General features: G+C 43.3%; 2 protein-coding genes across 8 annotated transcripts in view; both read left to right on the top strand.

Annotated features, from left to right (window-relative positions):
• The window catches only part of slc4a11 (solute carrier family 4 member 11), a 337,506-nt gene that overhangs the window by 88,546 nt on the left and 233,989 nt on the right, over positions 1 to 14,971 (top strand). The window lies entirely within an intron of this gene.
• On the top strand, positions 723 to 3,174 carry LOC107395707 (uncharacterized). Its single transcript, XM_054742005.2, has 4 exons — positions 723 to 937; positions 1,011 to 1,166; positions 1,248 to 1,340; positions 2,564 to 3,174. Exons 1-4 carry the CDS (start codon positions 887 to 889, stop codon positions 2,873 to 2,875), a joined length of 612 nt encoding a protein of 203 aa, XP_054597980.2. The 5' UTR covers positions 723 to 886; the 3' UTR covers positions 2,876 to 3,174.

The raw sequence follows: 14,971 nt of genomic DNA, 5'->3' as shown, positions 1-14,971 counted from the left end.
ACTTTGAGGTACATGAGCGAATGGTACTGGTTGGAGTCACTTGTGATCAGTTAAAGCAGCTCTCGGCTGTCTTAGGGTGTGCAATTGGGTAGGCCCCACCCACAACGCTGCAGCTGCTGTGGCTCCCAGTTTTCTTTACTGTGGGAGACGGGTAATATTGGCTCTTTGATGGGAAAAGGTTGCCAACCCCTGCCCTGAGGTAACCCTTTTCTGACCCGAATATCAGGTCATGTAAACGCATTTCGGGATAACCCTTTCAAAAGGTGCGCTCTGCATACGGATAAAAAATGAATGCAGTAAAATAAAATACATTTGTATTAAATATTCATTAATTAGTTAACAAGCATAGAGCCACATCCGATGGATGAAAGAGCTGCATGCAGCTCCAGAGCAGCGGTTTGCCGACCCCTGCCCCAGGGATAACCCAGTTTTAAAAACCCGGTTATGAGCATAACCGGTTTTTGCCATGTTTACATGGTCTTGCAGAACTGGGTTATTGCAAATAACCGGGTTTTGAACAGGTTATTGGCTGCATGTAAACACAGTCACTGTGTGTATGTAACAGCAAAATGTAATTGTCAAACATTCTAATTATTATTTTTCTTTCTTTGCAGTAGCAGTGTCCAAAAAGACGAGTGAAGGTTTCAAATTCAGCTCTCTGGTAGGCAAACAGGTGTGTTGGATCAAGGCTATCAGGTAACGTAATAGTGTAGGAGCTGGGGCAGTATTCTTTTATCACATTTTTAGAGAGCCATGCTCATTATTTTGATTTTATAATAATTCAAGTTATTTTTGTTACTTAAATGCAATACTACAACTACCATTGTCTTCTGGAAAAAAAAAAGAAATCTACAATAGAAGACTGGAGGTTGTCCGCGAAACACCCATGGTTCAAGATGTTCAGGAACGGTGGCCGGCTCTCTTTAATGTGTTGGAGGTAAATAAAATAGTTAATGTAAATTAAAGTTGTTTTATGAATGTTGAATGAAAATTTTGTCTTGGTTCTCTAGATAAATGCTGAGTTCAAGAGAATCACTACTCTGCCACTTCAGTCCCGGTTCCTTTCGCAGCTCGACATTCTTTCTCCAAAACTGCTTGCACTCTACAAAAAAAGAGGCGGACAGATTGGCAAACAACTGCAAAGTATAATGGACCACATGACAGATGTGAGATTTGAAAATGCAATTCAAACTATCTTCGTTAAGAAAATGTACTAGTTAAAATTAAAACTGTCCCACATCCAATAGGAAGATGACGTTGACCTTGGACGGGAAAGTATTCTGAAAGGCCTTTGTGTGTACCTCAGTGAAGACCATGAGAACCTGATAAGAGAGTGTGTGGTGAGTGCAATGAAAGTGGTTCAATGACTGAAAAATGCTAAACACCCAAAGAAGAACACTCCTTTTTCACTCATGTACAGTGATGGAAATAACACCTCAGTGCGCATGGCTCTGGTGTTAATCAAGTTTAATTGTTTTCTTTGCAACAATCTTCACAAGAAGGCAAAATAGCTAAATAGCAGAGTTCGCATTGACTGGATATTTCCTGCAATTTGATCGTTTATTTTTTTTTATTATTTATTTATTTTTATTTTTTGAGAAAGCAAACGCACCATTAGCGAAACGGAAGCTAACATATCAAGCTAATTATATTTACCTACCGGAGCAGATTAAGATGAGGATGTCTCACTTAGATTGTTGTCGCTGGTTTCATCATCACCCAGTTACCCATCACATTTAGTGACCCAGTGGACCCAAGCTTTAGCGTGCGTTCTTTCTACCATGCTGCTCTGTTTACAACTGGTTTGCAGCGAGCAACGTTAAAACGCTCTTGCGCATGCGCAACTGTCTTGGCAAGTTCTCGTTATGATGGACGGGTACCGAAACGAGGCACCGTTTGAAATGACGTGAATCGGTGCTCGGTCGGTACTATGGAATTCGGTCGGTACCTTAAAATACACCGAATTCGGTACCCATCCCTACGTGTACACACACAGGTGCTCACATGGTGCTCTCATAAGTATGGACTTGGGCATTTTCAACACATGCCTTAAGGCTGTGGTTGGCACTTAATGCACTGTGATTTATTATCGTGTGATTGTTCTGTAAAATGATGTTGATTTTATATTTCTCCACCAGGTTGATGCAGTGATAGCATGCTCTTGTATTGTTTTGTGAAGCAGACTCTTGTTCATCAATGTTTATTTTTCCGCATTAATGGGGCTAGGTATGGCACTTTGTATTATCTCCCTGAGTCTGTACAAGCCATAGATGCCCCACTTTAGCCACAGCCCCACATCTCTGACAGATATTACATAAATGTTAAAAATATAGCTTACCTCAACTTTTGTAAAGTTTCAGGTGCCACCGAACAGCAGCAGCAGAGATAATCTCTGAAAAATGTCTGCGTCACGGACTCCGTAGTTTTCTGGAAGTTTTTTTTTAACAAGTTAAGAAAGAAGGCGAACGTGTTTCCTAAATCACGTCTTTTTTACTAATTAATTATAGTTAATGTGTTAAAGTCCCAGCCCTAATTTGTTTATGACCCTAACCCTATTTTGCAGGGAGACGATGAAGCAGCCTTTGGAGATTCTGTTGAAGGAACTACTGTGGGGATCTTCACAATAAAAAGACACGAAGCCCAGCCTGGCCCAGATGATGTTGGAATTGTCCTGGAAGGCCATATCGTCATCCAGGAGCTGGACAATGTTCCACTGGCTTTTGCTCTGCTGTTTGAGCTTTTGTACTGTTTAAACACGGATTATCCTCATCAACTCAGGTACACTTTTGAAGTCTTCCAGAAAGTACTTATGGAGCTAGATGGTGCCTCACTTTCAAAGAAAGCCCAGGTCTTGAAGAATAGACTCTGTAAGTAATGCCAACTTGTGAGTACAACCTGCACAGTGGATTACTGCTGTTCTATTTTTACTACTGTGCAAACACGCACACACACAGTTTTTAATACATTTTCAACACACATACAACAGCACAAACCAGCCATTGCCTATGCGTTATGTCACTCGTTCAGGGACTTTACGATATGCAAGTTTGTCACTCAAGTGGCTAAAGGTTGAGTGTGGATCTACTGTGATCAGAGTTTTCACTGTATTCTTTGGTGTGTTCTTTCTGAGTTGGGTTTCTAATTCCATTTTTAGTTCTTTTTAAAACACAGGAAAGGCTTTTCTTTACCTGCTAACGTTTCGTTTGCGGCAGCAAACATCGTCAGAGCTGACGCTGAAGGTGGCGTCACTTCCTTCTCAGTTTATGTGTGCGGATAAACGGAGAAGGAAGTGACGCCACCATCAGAGTCAGCTCTGACGATGTTTGCTGCCGCAAACGAAACGTTAGCAGGTAAAGAAAAGCCTTTCCTGTGTTTCACTGGATTGTTTAGTTGATTTCACTTTGAAATAAAATTTAAATATATACAGAACAGATTTAAAGTGCCTTCTGATAAATCAAAAGGTTTCTTGTTCATTACTTTTTATTATCCATATGCCAAAATTTTCATGCATTTATCTTTTCAATAAAAGGTAAAACTGTTAATTGTGTTTGTCCTTTTTGGTGCTGTAGTGTATTGCTTTTAAAATGTAATTTCTAGCTAAATCACATGTAAAGCAGGTCAACATATATATGTATATACATGTATATGTATATAAATATATGTGTGTGTGTGTATATATATATATATATATATATATATACACACATATATATGTATATGTGTGTGTGTGTGTATATATATATATATATATATATATATATATATATGAATGAGAACACTGCATCTGGAATGTGTAAATGAAATGTAATTTCATTACAAGCTCATAACAAAATATGTCCTTACAGCATGTATGTAACATGTCAGATTTACATAACTACATCATGTACATTCGGTTGCGTGAGATTAAATTATGTTTTGGTTTTATAATTTTTTTTATTTAGTGGCAACATGTTAAATACATGTTGGATTTACGTAATTGAATCATGTACATTCGGTTGCGTGAGATTAGATTATGTTTTGGTTTTATAATGTTTTTATGTAGTGACAACATGTTAAATGTATGTTCTAACATGAAATGTTCCTGTTTAATTAACATGTATTTAACATGTTGGCATTACATAAAGAAGTTATAAAATCAAAACAATCTAATTTCATGCAACCGATGTACATGATTCAATTACGTAAATCCAACAGATCTTTTTTTTCAGTGTATGCCCCCTGGAATGAGTAGGCCTATCAACATGCTGTTTCATGTTCACACAGTCAAGGAGCTCCAAAAATTTTACAGCCACCAGACTTGAAGGAGAGTCAACAAGAATATTAAAATCTCCAAGTACAACTATATTAAATGGCATTGCACCCATTGTTGTCAGCAGGTCTTGTATTTCTGTCATAATACCAGAATTTATTCCAGGTAGGTGCTATATGAGTAAAAATGTCATGGGTTTATGTGACATGACCTTAAAAGAAAGACATTCAAATGTGGACATTTTGGGCAGGGGACAATTGTAGATCAGAATGGTAAATAACTGCCAGACCTCCCCCACAGTGTTTAGAGAGAGAGCAATAACTGAACTAAACTCTGGTGTGTATTCTGATCTTAGTCACATTATGTAGACAGGTTTATTTAATTACTTGTTTATGCCCCAGTGGATTTTTCATGGCTTTAGGTGACTCACACACCCTCAGGTGCTGCAGAGCCAGAGTAGAACAGGACAGAGGACTAAAAATGAGGCTTTTTTTTATCAAAAAGAGAGAGAGAATAAAGGAGGTGGATTGATAAACATATGGAAGTTAGTAAAATCAAAAACGTTGTTTTATTTAAAAGTAGAATAATATTCAAAACTTCCTTTTGATAACATGACCATTACCACTGTGGAGGACATGCAATTGCAAGCACAAAAGAGGGATTCAGAAGCATGTGATCTTCAAACACAGCTATCATGTTCATAGATGTAGTATTGACATTAATTATACAAAGAAAGCATAAAACTACAGTCTAGATGTCACGTTCAGAATTTGGAAGACCTGTGATGATGCCAAACACAGTAAAAAGTTAAATAAAAAGTCTTTATTAAATGTGGAGTTACCCCAGAGGAGGTCGAGGCTGAGAGGAGGCGTGAGTCAAAAACCAGATCAGACAAGCAGGTACAGGGAACAGGCTGGAGACGAGGTAACACAGGCGAGGGTCGTGGTGGCAGGCACAGTTCGAGGCAGGGGTCAGGAGTGAAAACGAGGTCCGGAGGCTGAGATCAGGCAAGGTACAAGGCTGGAAGATTTACTAGCAAAGAGCGTTCAATAATCTGGCAATGGTTGGAGAGCAGGCTGGGAGTTAAATAGCAGAGGGAGCAGGTGTGTGGGATGAGCTGATTACAGGAACAGGTGAGATGGATGGAGCTGATGAGGTGTAGGCTGAGGTTGCTGTGGAAACAGGGCTTGGCTGGAGCTTGATGAGGGGACCAGGTGTGCTGCATGAATGCTGAAGGCTTGATGAGGAGGCAGAGGAGGGTGAAAGATTGGGAGTCATGACACTAGAACCTTTTTTATGTAATATCAGGAATGCAGAACTGTCAAGTACAAAGGTGGCAGGAACGGCCACCTGAACGGCCAATCACACGTTAGCAAGTATCAGCAGAGCCAATAAATGAGCTTATGGACGGTTCTAATAGGAAACAGGCTTCAATACAAATGGTTGTTTTCCGCTTGGTCCTAGTGCTCAACAAGTGTCCATGTATTGTTTTTGGATGGTAAGAAGTGCAGGGGACTAAAATTGACTTTGTAAAAACTGGGGGGGACGTGTCTCTCCCCCAAAAATAAACTACATCCATGATCATGTGACCGTTGAGCATTTTATGTGAAGAAACTAAAATAAATCACATGGCTAGGGTAAGCTCGTCATCCCTGAGACAGTTAAAGCTTTTTTCCATGTGGCTTCCTGAGAAGGGGGGTGAATCAGGATGGATAAGCTGGTATTTATTTATAACCTTTACACAGAAACACACTTATCTCATTAAAATGAATGAGATCTGGAGGACAGGTGGAAGGTGAAAGCACATAGAGACGGTTTGAGGGAGGTCAAAGAAAAATCAGGCAAAATTCAGAAAATGGTTGATGTTAAAGAACTAATCCACTCTGCTGTCTTTTTCATATTCCTTATGATGTCAACGCAAGCTAACGAACGCTAAGAAAAACACTCTGTAATAGTTTTGTTTGTTGTATTTAGAAATTTAAAAATCTAAATGCAGTACTCAGACCTTACTTACTTTTAAATTGTATGCGAGTTATTTAATAGTTTGTTCTACAATATTCTGGAGCTTTTAAATTAGTCACTATCTGATGCATTAGCACTTTGTCTGTCCAATAAAATGAATGCTTTTTCTATCTGAATCCAACAGAAAACGAATCAGAGTTACTTCTTAGCAGAAAACTGAAACCAAAACTCTAAAGCATGTCATTGGTGGTTTTTGGCCTTGTGAAACTAAAAACTCCTTTTTTGCCTAACACGCTCAGATAAAGGCCACTTCACACAGCAAAATTTCAACATGGGATACTCGATATGCAGAAGTAAAAAAAAACAGATATAACAGCGCTGGTCCTACAACTGACTTAAGAATAAATAAACAAAGGTGGGGAGGATTTGGATTCTCCTCCTGCCACCTCAATTTCTGATTGGCTACGAGTCACCTTCAATATTCAGCACACTCATTGTTTACTTTATTTATACTTTATTACACTCCTCTATCCTCTTGGAATAGATATCAATAGGCGGATTGGTGCTGCATCTGCAGTGAGGCACTGTACTGGTCTGGCGTGGTGGAGTGAGAGCTGAGTCGGAAGACGAGTCTACGTTCCAACCCTCGCCTACCTTTTGGAAGTGACTGCAAGAATGAGATAGCGGAAACATATGCCATTTTCTCCGTAGGGTGTCTGGGCTCTTCCTTAGAGATGAGGTGAGAAGCTCGGTCATCCTCTGCAGTCCGGGAGATGCTCAGAGTAGACCTGCTGCTCCTCCACGTCTAGAGGAGCCAGTTGAGGTTGCTCGGGCCAGGGGCGGCGTTAGGCCCAGCTACTTGGGCTGAAGCCCCGGATGTTTCATAGAAAGCCCCGGATCTAAATCGCGGAAGTAACATGCAGTACCAAAGTCCAACAGAGAGGGAGCAGCTGGCAGTAGTTTGTATACAGCCTGCCTGAGCCTCCACCACTGAAGAAGAAGCCCTTCAGCAGCCGGCTTCTTCTGCAGTCTCTGCCTGAAACGCATGAGTAAAGATGGACATAAGGATGTTTTTTGACCAAAAGTACCGTGACAGAACCCCAGCTTTGATGAGACTAGTGTTGACTCAGGTTTGTGAGTCTCACCCCGGCTTTCCACGGGAGCCGTCAGCAGCATGTTACTGCAGCAGCACGTCTTGCTCGCGTAAACTGCTGCTTGGCCCTTCCCACGAGACGCGAAGCAGCAGGGGAGCAGCTGTCACCGACAGAGCACGAAGTCACACGAGTGACTTCGTCAGTAAACACAACAACAAGCAGGAGAAAATTACAACATGGTTTGTGTTTTATGTTCTGTCCGTTTTATAATCGCCAATACGGACCTGAAAAACAAAAGAGACCGCTAGCTAGGTGATAACTTCTCACGGGGACGCACAGTAAGTAACCTTTTTTAAAAGTAAAGCAACCGGAAGGCAGTACATTCTTTATTCTGAAAATCTCGGTAGCGTCTCTCCATTTCCGCGTCCGATTTCCTGTCTTTCCTTCCCCAAAAATGTCGAACTTGACCCATTTCAGAGGCGTCGCGCATAGAAAATAGAACTGGCGCGTAAAGGCCACGACATGCTGCTCCTGAAACGCGGCCGACTCGCGCTGCTGACGGCTCCAGTGGAAAAGGTTCTGTTGACCACAGCGGTTCCTATCAGCAGCTATGACGTGCTGCTGCAGTAACGTGCTGCTGACGGCTCCCGTGGAAAGCCGGGGTTATTTGAAAATATTTGTTGTGCTGCTGGTTTGCCTAAAGTTAGCTTACTATCAGGTAAAGTTGTTGGAGAAAGAAAGGGAATATTTACTAGCATCTCACACTAAACACTAACAGGAACAATACTCTGCCCTGAAAATGCTTAATATGTAGCTTCAGATTAAAAATTATGTGGTACAAGACATATATATATGATGTTGACTAGTGCGTGTCACGTGTGTGTGTGTGTGTGTGTGTGTGTGTGTGTGCGTGTGTTAAGCCCAGGATGTTCTTGAGTCCTTAATCCGCCCCTGGCTCGAGCATCTAGTTAGGATGCCTCCTGGACACCTCCCTGGTCATGTCCAACTGGGAGGAGACCCAAGGGAAGATCCAGGACATGCTGGAGGGACTATGTCACTTGTCTGGCCAGGAAACACCTTGGGAGGAGCTGGTCCAAGTGGCTGGGGATAGGGAAGTCTAGGCTTCTCTGCCTAAGCTTCTGCCCCTGCAACCTAACTTTGGATAAGGGGATGAAAATGGATGGATGGATTCTCGTGGAACATCACAAATTCTGCAATACTGGGGCAAAATGTACATTGTAAATGGCCTGTATTTGATATAGCACCTTCTGGGGTTCTGCAACCCCTCCCCAAGAAACTTTACAACAAAACCATTTATTTACCCACGTAAACACATTCACACACTGGTGGTGATGAGCTACAATGAAGCCACGGCTGCCCTGGGGCATGCTGACAGAAGTGAGGCTGCTGAACACAGGCGCCATTGGTCTCTCCAACCACCACCAGCAGGCAAGTTGGGTTAAGTGTCTTGACCAAGAGCACAATGACTGCAACAGGGCTCAAATCTGCAACCTTCCTGTCATGGGTCGGAGCCGTCCCGATGTTCTTCCGAGCAGCTCAGAGCACGTCTTAACACACTATACATGGCATGAATATCTGATAAGACTGTCTTTGGATCATTACGAAAATCAGGGTGTCCCTAAGATTGTCAGAGGGGATAACTTGGTAAAACATCAGCATACAGCGAGGAGAATTAGTATTTGATCAGCATTTTTATCAGTAAGGCTTTTTCTAAGTGATTGATAATTTCCACCATATGTCAATATTAACTCAAATATTTATTTCATGCAAAGACATGTAAACGTTTAAGTCCATAAGTTGAGTTTTGTGTAAAAAACGTGAAAAGACACAGGGATTTTAAACACATAAATATATCAAGGTGCAAAATGGCATAGAGAGCAAGGAGATACCCTGAAATCTGTCAGTGTTGAAAGAGAAAGCCGCCCCCTATCAGGATTAATTGATAAACTCTCAAAATCTTTGTAATCTTATCGTTGAAAAGTATTCTAATGGGAACGGTTATAGGTGCATTTCCAAAATGCGGAATTGTTCCTGGGAGCAATGTGGGAGCTATTATCTGAAAATGGAAAGAGCATCAGTTCAATATAAACCAGCCATGATTAGGTGCTCTAAGTAAGATCCCTGTCTGAGGAGTCCAAAGAATAACCAGGAGAGCTCTCAAAGAGCCAAGAACCAGTTGGGCACAACTTCAGTAAGACCTTGCATCAGAAGGTTACTTTTGTTTCAAACTATAAGCAATGCACTGAAACGCCATGGCATCCATGCTTGCTCCCCATGCAAGACTTGTTTAACAAAAATTATGTTGACACTGACACAAAGTTTCGAAACAGCAATTGAAGAAGCCAGTGGATTACTAGGAGACTATAGTATGGTCAGATGAAAGCTAAATGTAACTTCTTCGCTGTCATTTTACACATCATGTTTCGTGAAGAAATGGAACTGCCCACTACCCCAAGAACACCACACCAGCAGTTAAGTTTGGGGGTGGAATCATCATGGTGTGGGGCTGCTTTACAACAAGAGGTACTGGCAGATTTCATATTATTGAAGGCAGGATGAATGAGAAATGTAATGTTGCCATCTACCAGAAAGCTGAAAATGAAAAGAGGGTGGACATTTCAGCAGGATAATGATCATAAACACAAGACCAAGGAAACTAAGAATTTGTTTCAAAGCAAGAAAATGAAGTTGCTTGAACGTCCCAGTCAGTCTCCTGACTTCAATCAATGAAAATCTATGGAGAGAACTGAAGATCAAAGTTCATAAAAGAGGTCCAAGATGTGTGCAAGAATGGGCCAGAATCAGTGCAGGGGAACACGGACAACTGGTCTCTCCATACAAGAGGCATCTAGAAGCTGTAATCACCAACAAAGGTGTTTCTACATTACAGTATTAAATAAAATGTGTTCAATACTTATTTCCCTGTGCCATTTCACTTAGTTATTATGACTCAAATTGTAAACTTAAATGTTCTGATTTCTTTGCATATATTCAACATTTAGCTTGATGGAAATATCTGGTGGTAATTTTGTGTCAATAGCACATTTGGAAATACTCTTACTGATAAAAAAAAGTTGACGTGTCAAATACTTATTCTCCCTACTGTAATTGTCAAAGACCTCTTATGATGAATAATATAAATGGAAACCGTGTTCCTTCACCTGGGCCAAAGGGGCTGGGTGCAGTGTGTGACGGGTGGTAGTCGAGGGCGGGGACCTTGGCGGTCTGATCCTCGGCTACAGAAGTTGGCTCTTGGCACATGGAATATCACCTTTCTGGTGGGGAAGGAGCTTGAGGTGGTGTGTGAGGTTGAGAGGTTCCAGCTAGATATAGTCGGGCCCACCTCAACGCAAGGCTCTGGCTCTGGAACCAGTTTCCTTGAGAGGGGTTGGACTCTGGAGTTGCTTCGACTGAGAGGCGCCGAGCAGGGGTGGGCATACTCGTTTCCCCCCATCTTGGTGCCTGTACGTTGGGGTTTACCCCGGTGAATGAGAGGGTAGCCTCCCTCCGCCTTCATGTGGGGGGACAGGTTCTGACTGTGGTCTGTGCTTATGCACCAAACTACAATTCAGACTACCCAACCTACAGTTCAGACTACCCACAGACTACCCACCTTGGAGATAGTGCTGGAGAGTGCTCCTTCTGGTGACTCCCTCATTCTGCCTGGGGACTTTAACACTCACATGGACAACAACAGTGAGACCTAAACAGGTGTGGATGGGAGGAAGGCCCCCCCCCCCCCCCCCCCCGATCTGAAGTTGAGTATTGCTTTGTGATTGGACTTCTGTGCTAATCTTGTATTGTCCATAATGAACACCATGCTCAGACATAATGGTATCCATATGTGCTCTTGGCACCAGGATACCTTAGGCCACAGCTCGATGATCGACTTTGTTGTTGTTTCATCTGACCTGTGGCTGCAAGTCAGACATTGAGTCTGAATGGACTCTGTTCCGTGCCTCCATTGTTGAGCCGGCCGACCGGAGCTGTGGCCGCAGGATCGTCGTGTCTGTCGCGGCGGCAACCCCAGAACCCGCTGTTCGACACCGGTGGTTAGGGATGCTGTCAAGCTGAAGAAAGAGTCCTATCAAGTCTTTTTGGCCTATGGGACTCCAGCAGCAGCAGCTGATGGATACCGGCAGTCCAAGCTGAATGTGGCTCAGGTGGTCGCCAAGGCAAAAACCCGGGCATGGGAAGACTTCGGTGAGACCATGGTGCAAGACTTCCATATGGCTTTGACGAGATTCTGGTCCACCATCCGGCGCCTCAGGAGGGGAAAGCAGTGTGCTACCAACCCTATTTATAGTGGGGATGGTGTGCTTCGAAGACCTCGTCAATCCCAGACATCTTCCAGTGAGGAAGCAGAATCTAGGGACTTTGAGTTGGGCTCTGAAATCTCTGGTGCTGAGGTCACTGAGGTGGTTAAAAAGCAGCCCCTCTGTGGCAAGGCACCAGAGGTGGATGAGATCCACCTGGAGTTCCTTAAGGCTTTGAATGTTGTGGGGCTGTGTTGGTTTATGCGGCTCTGAAATATTGCATGGTCATCTGGGGGCAGTCCAACTGGACTGGCAGACCGGGGGTGGTGGTTCCCTTATTTAAAAAGGGGGAACAACTACAGGGGGATCACACTCCTGAGCCTCCCTGGTAAGGTCTATTCAGGGGTTCTGGAGAGGAGGGTCCGTCGGATTGTTGAACCTCAGATTCAAGAGGAGCAATGTGGTTTTCGTCCTGGGCGTGGAACACTAGACCAGCTCTATTCCCTTAGGGGGATCCTGGAGGGTGTGTAGGAATTTGCCCAACCAATCTACGTGTTTTGTGGATTTGGAGAGGGCATTTGACCGCGTCCCTTGGGGGGCCCTATTGGGGGGGGGGGGGGGGTACTCTGGGAGTATGGGATACCAGGTCCTCTGATATGGGCTGTTAGGTCCCTGTATGACCGGTGTCAGAGCTTGGTCCACATTGCCAGCAGTAAGTCGGGCTCGTTCCCAGTGAGAGTTGGACTCCGCCAAGGCTGCCCTTTGTCACCGATTCTGTTCATAACTTTTTTGGACAGGATTTCTTGGTACAACCAAGGTGTTGAGGGCATCCGTTTTGGTGACCTGAGGATCGGGTCTCTGCTTTTTGCAGATGATGTGGTTTCGTTGGCTTCATCTGAGTGTGATCTTTAGCTTTCGCTGGGGCAGTTTGCAGCCAAGTGTGAAGCAGCTGGGATGAGAATCAGCTCCTCTAAATCTGAGACCATGGTCTTGATTCAGAAAAGGGTAGAATGCCTTCTCCGGGTCAGGGATGAGGTCCTGCCCTAAGTGGAGGAGTTTAGTTAAGTATCTCCGGGTCTTGTTTACGACTGAAGGAAAACTGGAGCGTGAGATCGATAGGCGGATTGGTGCTGCATCTGCAGTGATGCGGGCATTGTACCAGTCTGTCGTGGTGAAGAGAGAGCTGAGTCAGAAGGCGAAGCTTTCGATTTACCGGTCAATCTACATTCCTGCCCTCACCTATGGTTATGAGCTTTGGGTCATGACCGAAAGAACAAGACTGCGGACACAAGTGAGCGAATTGAGTTTTCTCTGCAGAGTGGGGCTCTCCCTTAGAGATAGGGTGAGAATCTCGGTCATCCAGGAGGGGCTCAGAGTAGATTCGCTGTTCCTCAACATTGAGAGGAGCCAGTTGAGTTGGCTTGGGCATCTGGTCAGGATGCCTCCTGGACGCCTCCCTGTTGAGGTTTTCCAGGCATGTCCAACTGGGAGGAGACCTAAAAGTAGGCCCAGGACACGGTGGAGGGACTATGTCTCTCACCTGGCCAGGGAATGCCTTGGGATTCCCCTGGAGGAGCTGGCCCAAATGGCTGGGGAGAGGGAAGTCTGGGCCTCTCGACTTAGGCTACTGCCCCCGCGACCCAACTCCGTATAAGCGGATGAAAATGGATGGATGGATGGATGTAATTATCTTGCCGTGTGAACCAGGCCTAAGGCCTTCAGACAACAGATTGCCCCAGATTTGTGTCTCACTGTTTGAGGTTATAATCAAAGAGCTCAGTGTCTCACTTGAAAAACTGAGGCACACTTTAGATTATGTAAAACCACAATAAGTAGCTATATGCGGTGTTCCTTTTGTTGGTACATTTACAAACGCACATGTATGCATGTACCAGTAAATGGATGCTGTTATTTCTATGTTCTGGGTTTGGGATTAACATTAACTGTTGAGTAGACCAGATGTTACCTTTCTAATGTGAATGCTGGGCACCGGTTTAATAGTTCAATACAAGGCATAGAAACCACACACGCTTAGCAGAAAAAAGACAGCACAGAGAAGTGTGAACTAGTCTAACCACTTCTGACTTCGTGGTGGCAACTTTGCAGCTTCCTCTTTTTTGAAAACATTGTGCATCTTGCTGCATAAACCAGTGTTTTGTTTCTGTAGCAGAGAATAGTTGCTTTGTCTCTTTGACATTTAGAATAATTTCTCTGAATTATACTGAATAGATGTAACCTCAACAATTTAACAAAGCTGTGTTCATGATCTAAAACATGTAAGAAACTATTGCAAGCAGACTGAAGCACCAGGTATGCCAACTCAATTTTTCTAAGTCTCAAAAGAGCAGCCCGTCAGTCTGAAATTGCAAGTGGAAAATTCTGGCCACAGGGGGTGATAGGGGCTGGGTGGCCTTTCATTTACCCTGTAAAGCACATACTGGCTCAAGAAAATTATTTAAAAGTATGAAAAGGTTTGAAAGTGTTTAGTCTAGTGAACTAGACCAAATTCTTGCCTTGCAAAGATTCATCTAGGAATGCTCCATTGGATCCTCCTCGGCCCCTAGCAGCATTCTGGTGGGTCAATCACAGGTCTTTATCAGGGTTTCAAACTGGTCCACAATGGTGGGCAAGTAACAGCACTCTATCGGCTATCTATCACGATGGCTACAGCTTGTTTGAAATGGCTTTTACATCAATTTTGGACTTATTACAATCAGGAGCAGATGTTTTAAGTCCTTTTTTTTTTTAGAAAAAGTATGTATTTTTGCCTTCTTCAACAACAGACTGCCTTGTTTACTTACACCGGTTGCAGTGAGTACATTGCGTTGTTTGTGTTTCAGTAGCATGCAGAGATCATTTGAAAGACAATGGTAGAACCCGTCCCCCGAGCGAGAACCATCAATGGAGCATTTGCCAGACTAAATAAGTATATTATTTAGTCTGGCAAATGCTCCATTGGCAGGGTAGCATAATGTCAACAAAGTTTTAAATAGAGGACATATTATGCAAAACTCGCCTTTTACATATTTTTGGGTCTCTAATACTATTATAACCACTCCAAATATGGAAAAAAATTAACTTCCACACATTTTCTGTCTGTGTTTGGTTTTTGGAATTATGTGCCTATAACAAGCCGTTTCAAAATGTCCCCGTTGGTGCTGTCACAAACAGGAAAATTAGAATAGAACCACCTCTCAGGTACAAGAGAGCTGCTGTTGGAGGAGCAGCAGCTCTACTCAGCGCCCTTCTTGGATATCGGAGCTTCTCAACTTATTAGCGGGGATGAGTGGGTGGGCGTGGCCAGCTTTGGCATGTTTTCTTAAAGTGACAGAGCCCCGAAACGGCTCATTCTGGAAGGAACTGTCAAGACTAAAATTTCTGAAATTGTT

Source organism: Nothobranchius furzeri, chromosome 18, assembly GCF_043380555.1.
Source record: "Nothobranchius furzeri strain GRZ-AD chromosome 18, NfurGRZ-RIMD1, whole genome shotgun sequence".
Taxonomy (NCBI): Eukaryota; Metazoa; Chordata; class Actinopteri; order Cyprinodontiformes; family Nothobranchiidae; genus Nothobranchius; species Nothobranchius furzeri.
The sequence above is the reverse complement of the archived record's forward strand: the minus strand, read 5'-3'. Positions and strand labels throughout refer to the sequence as shown.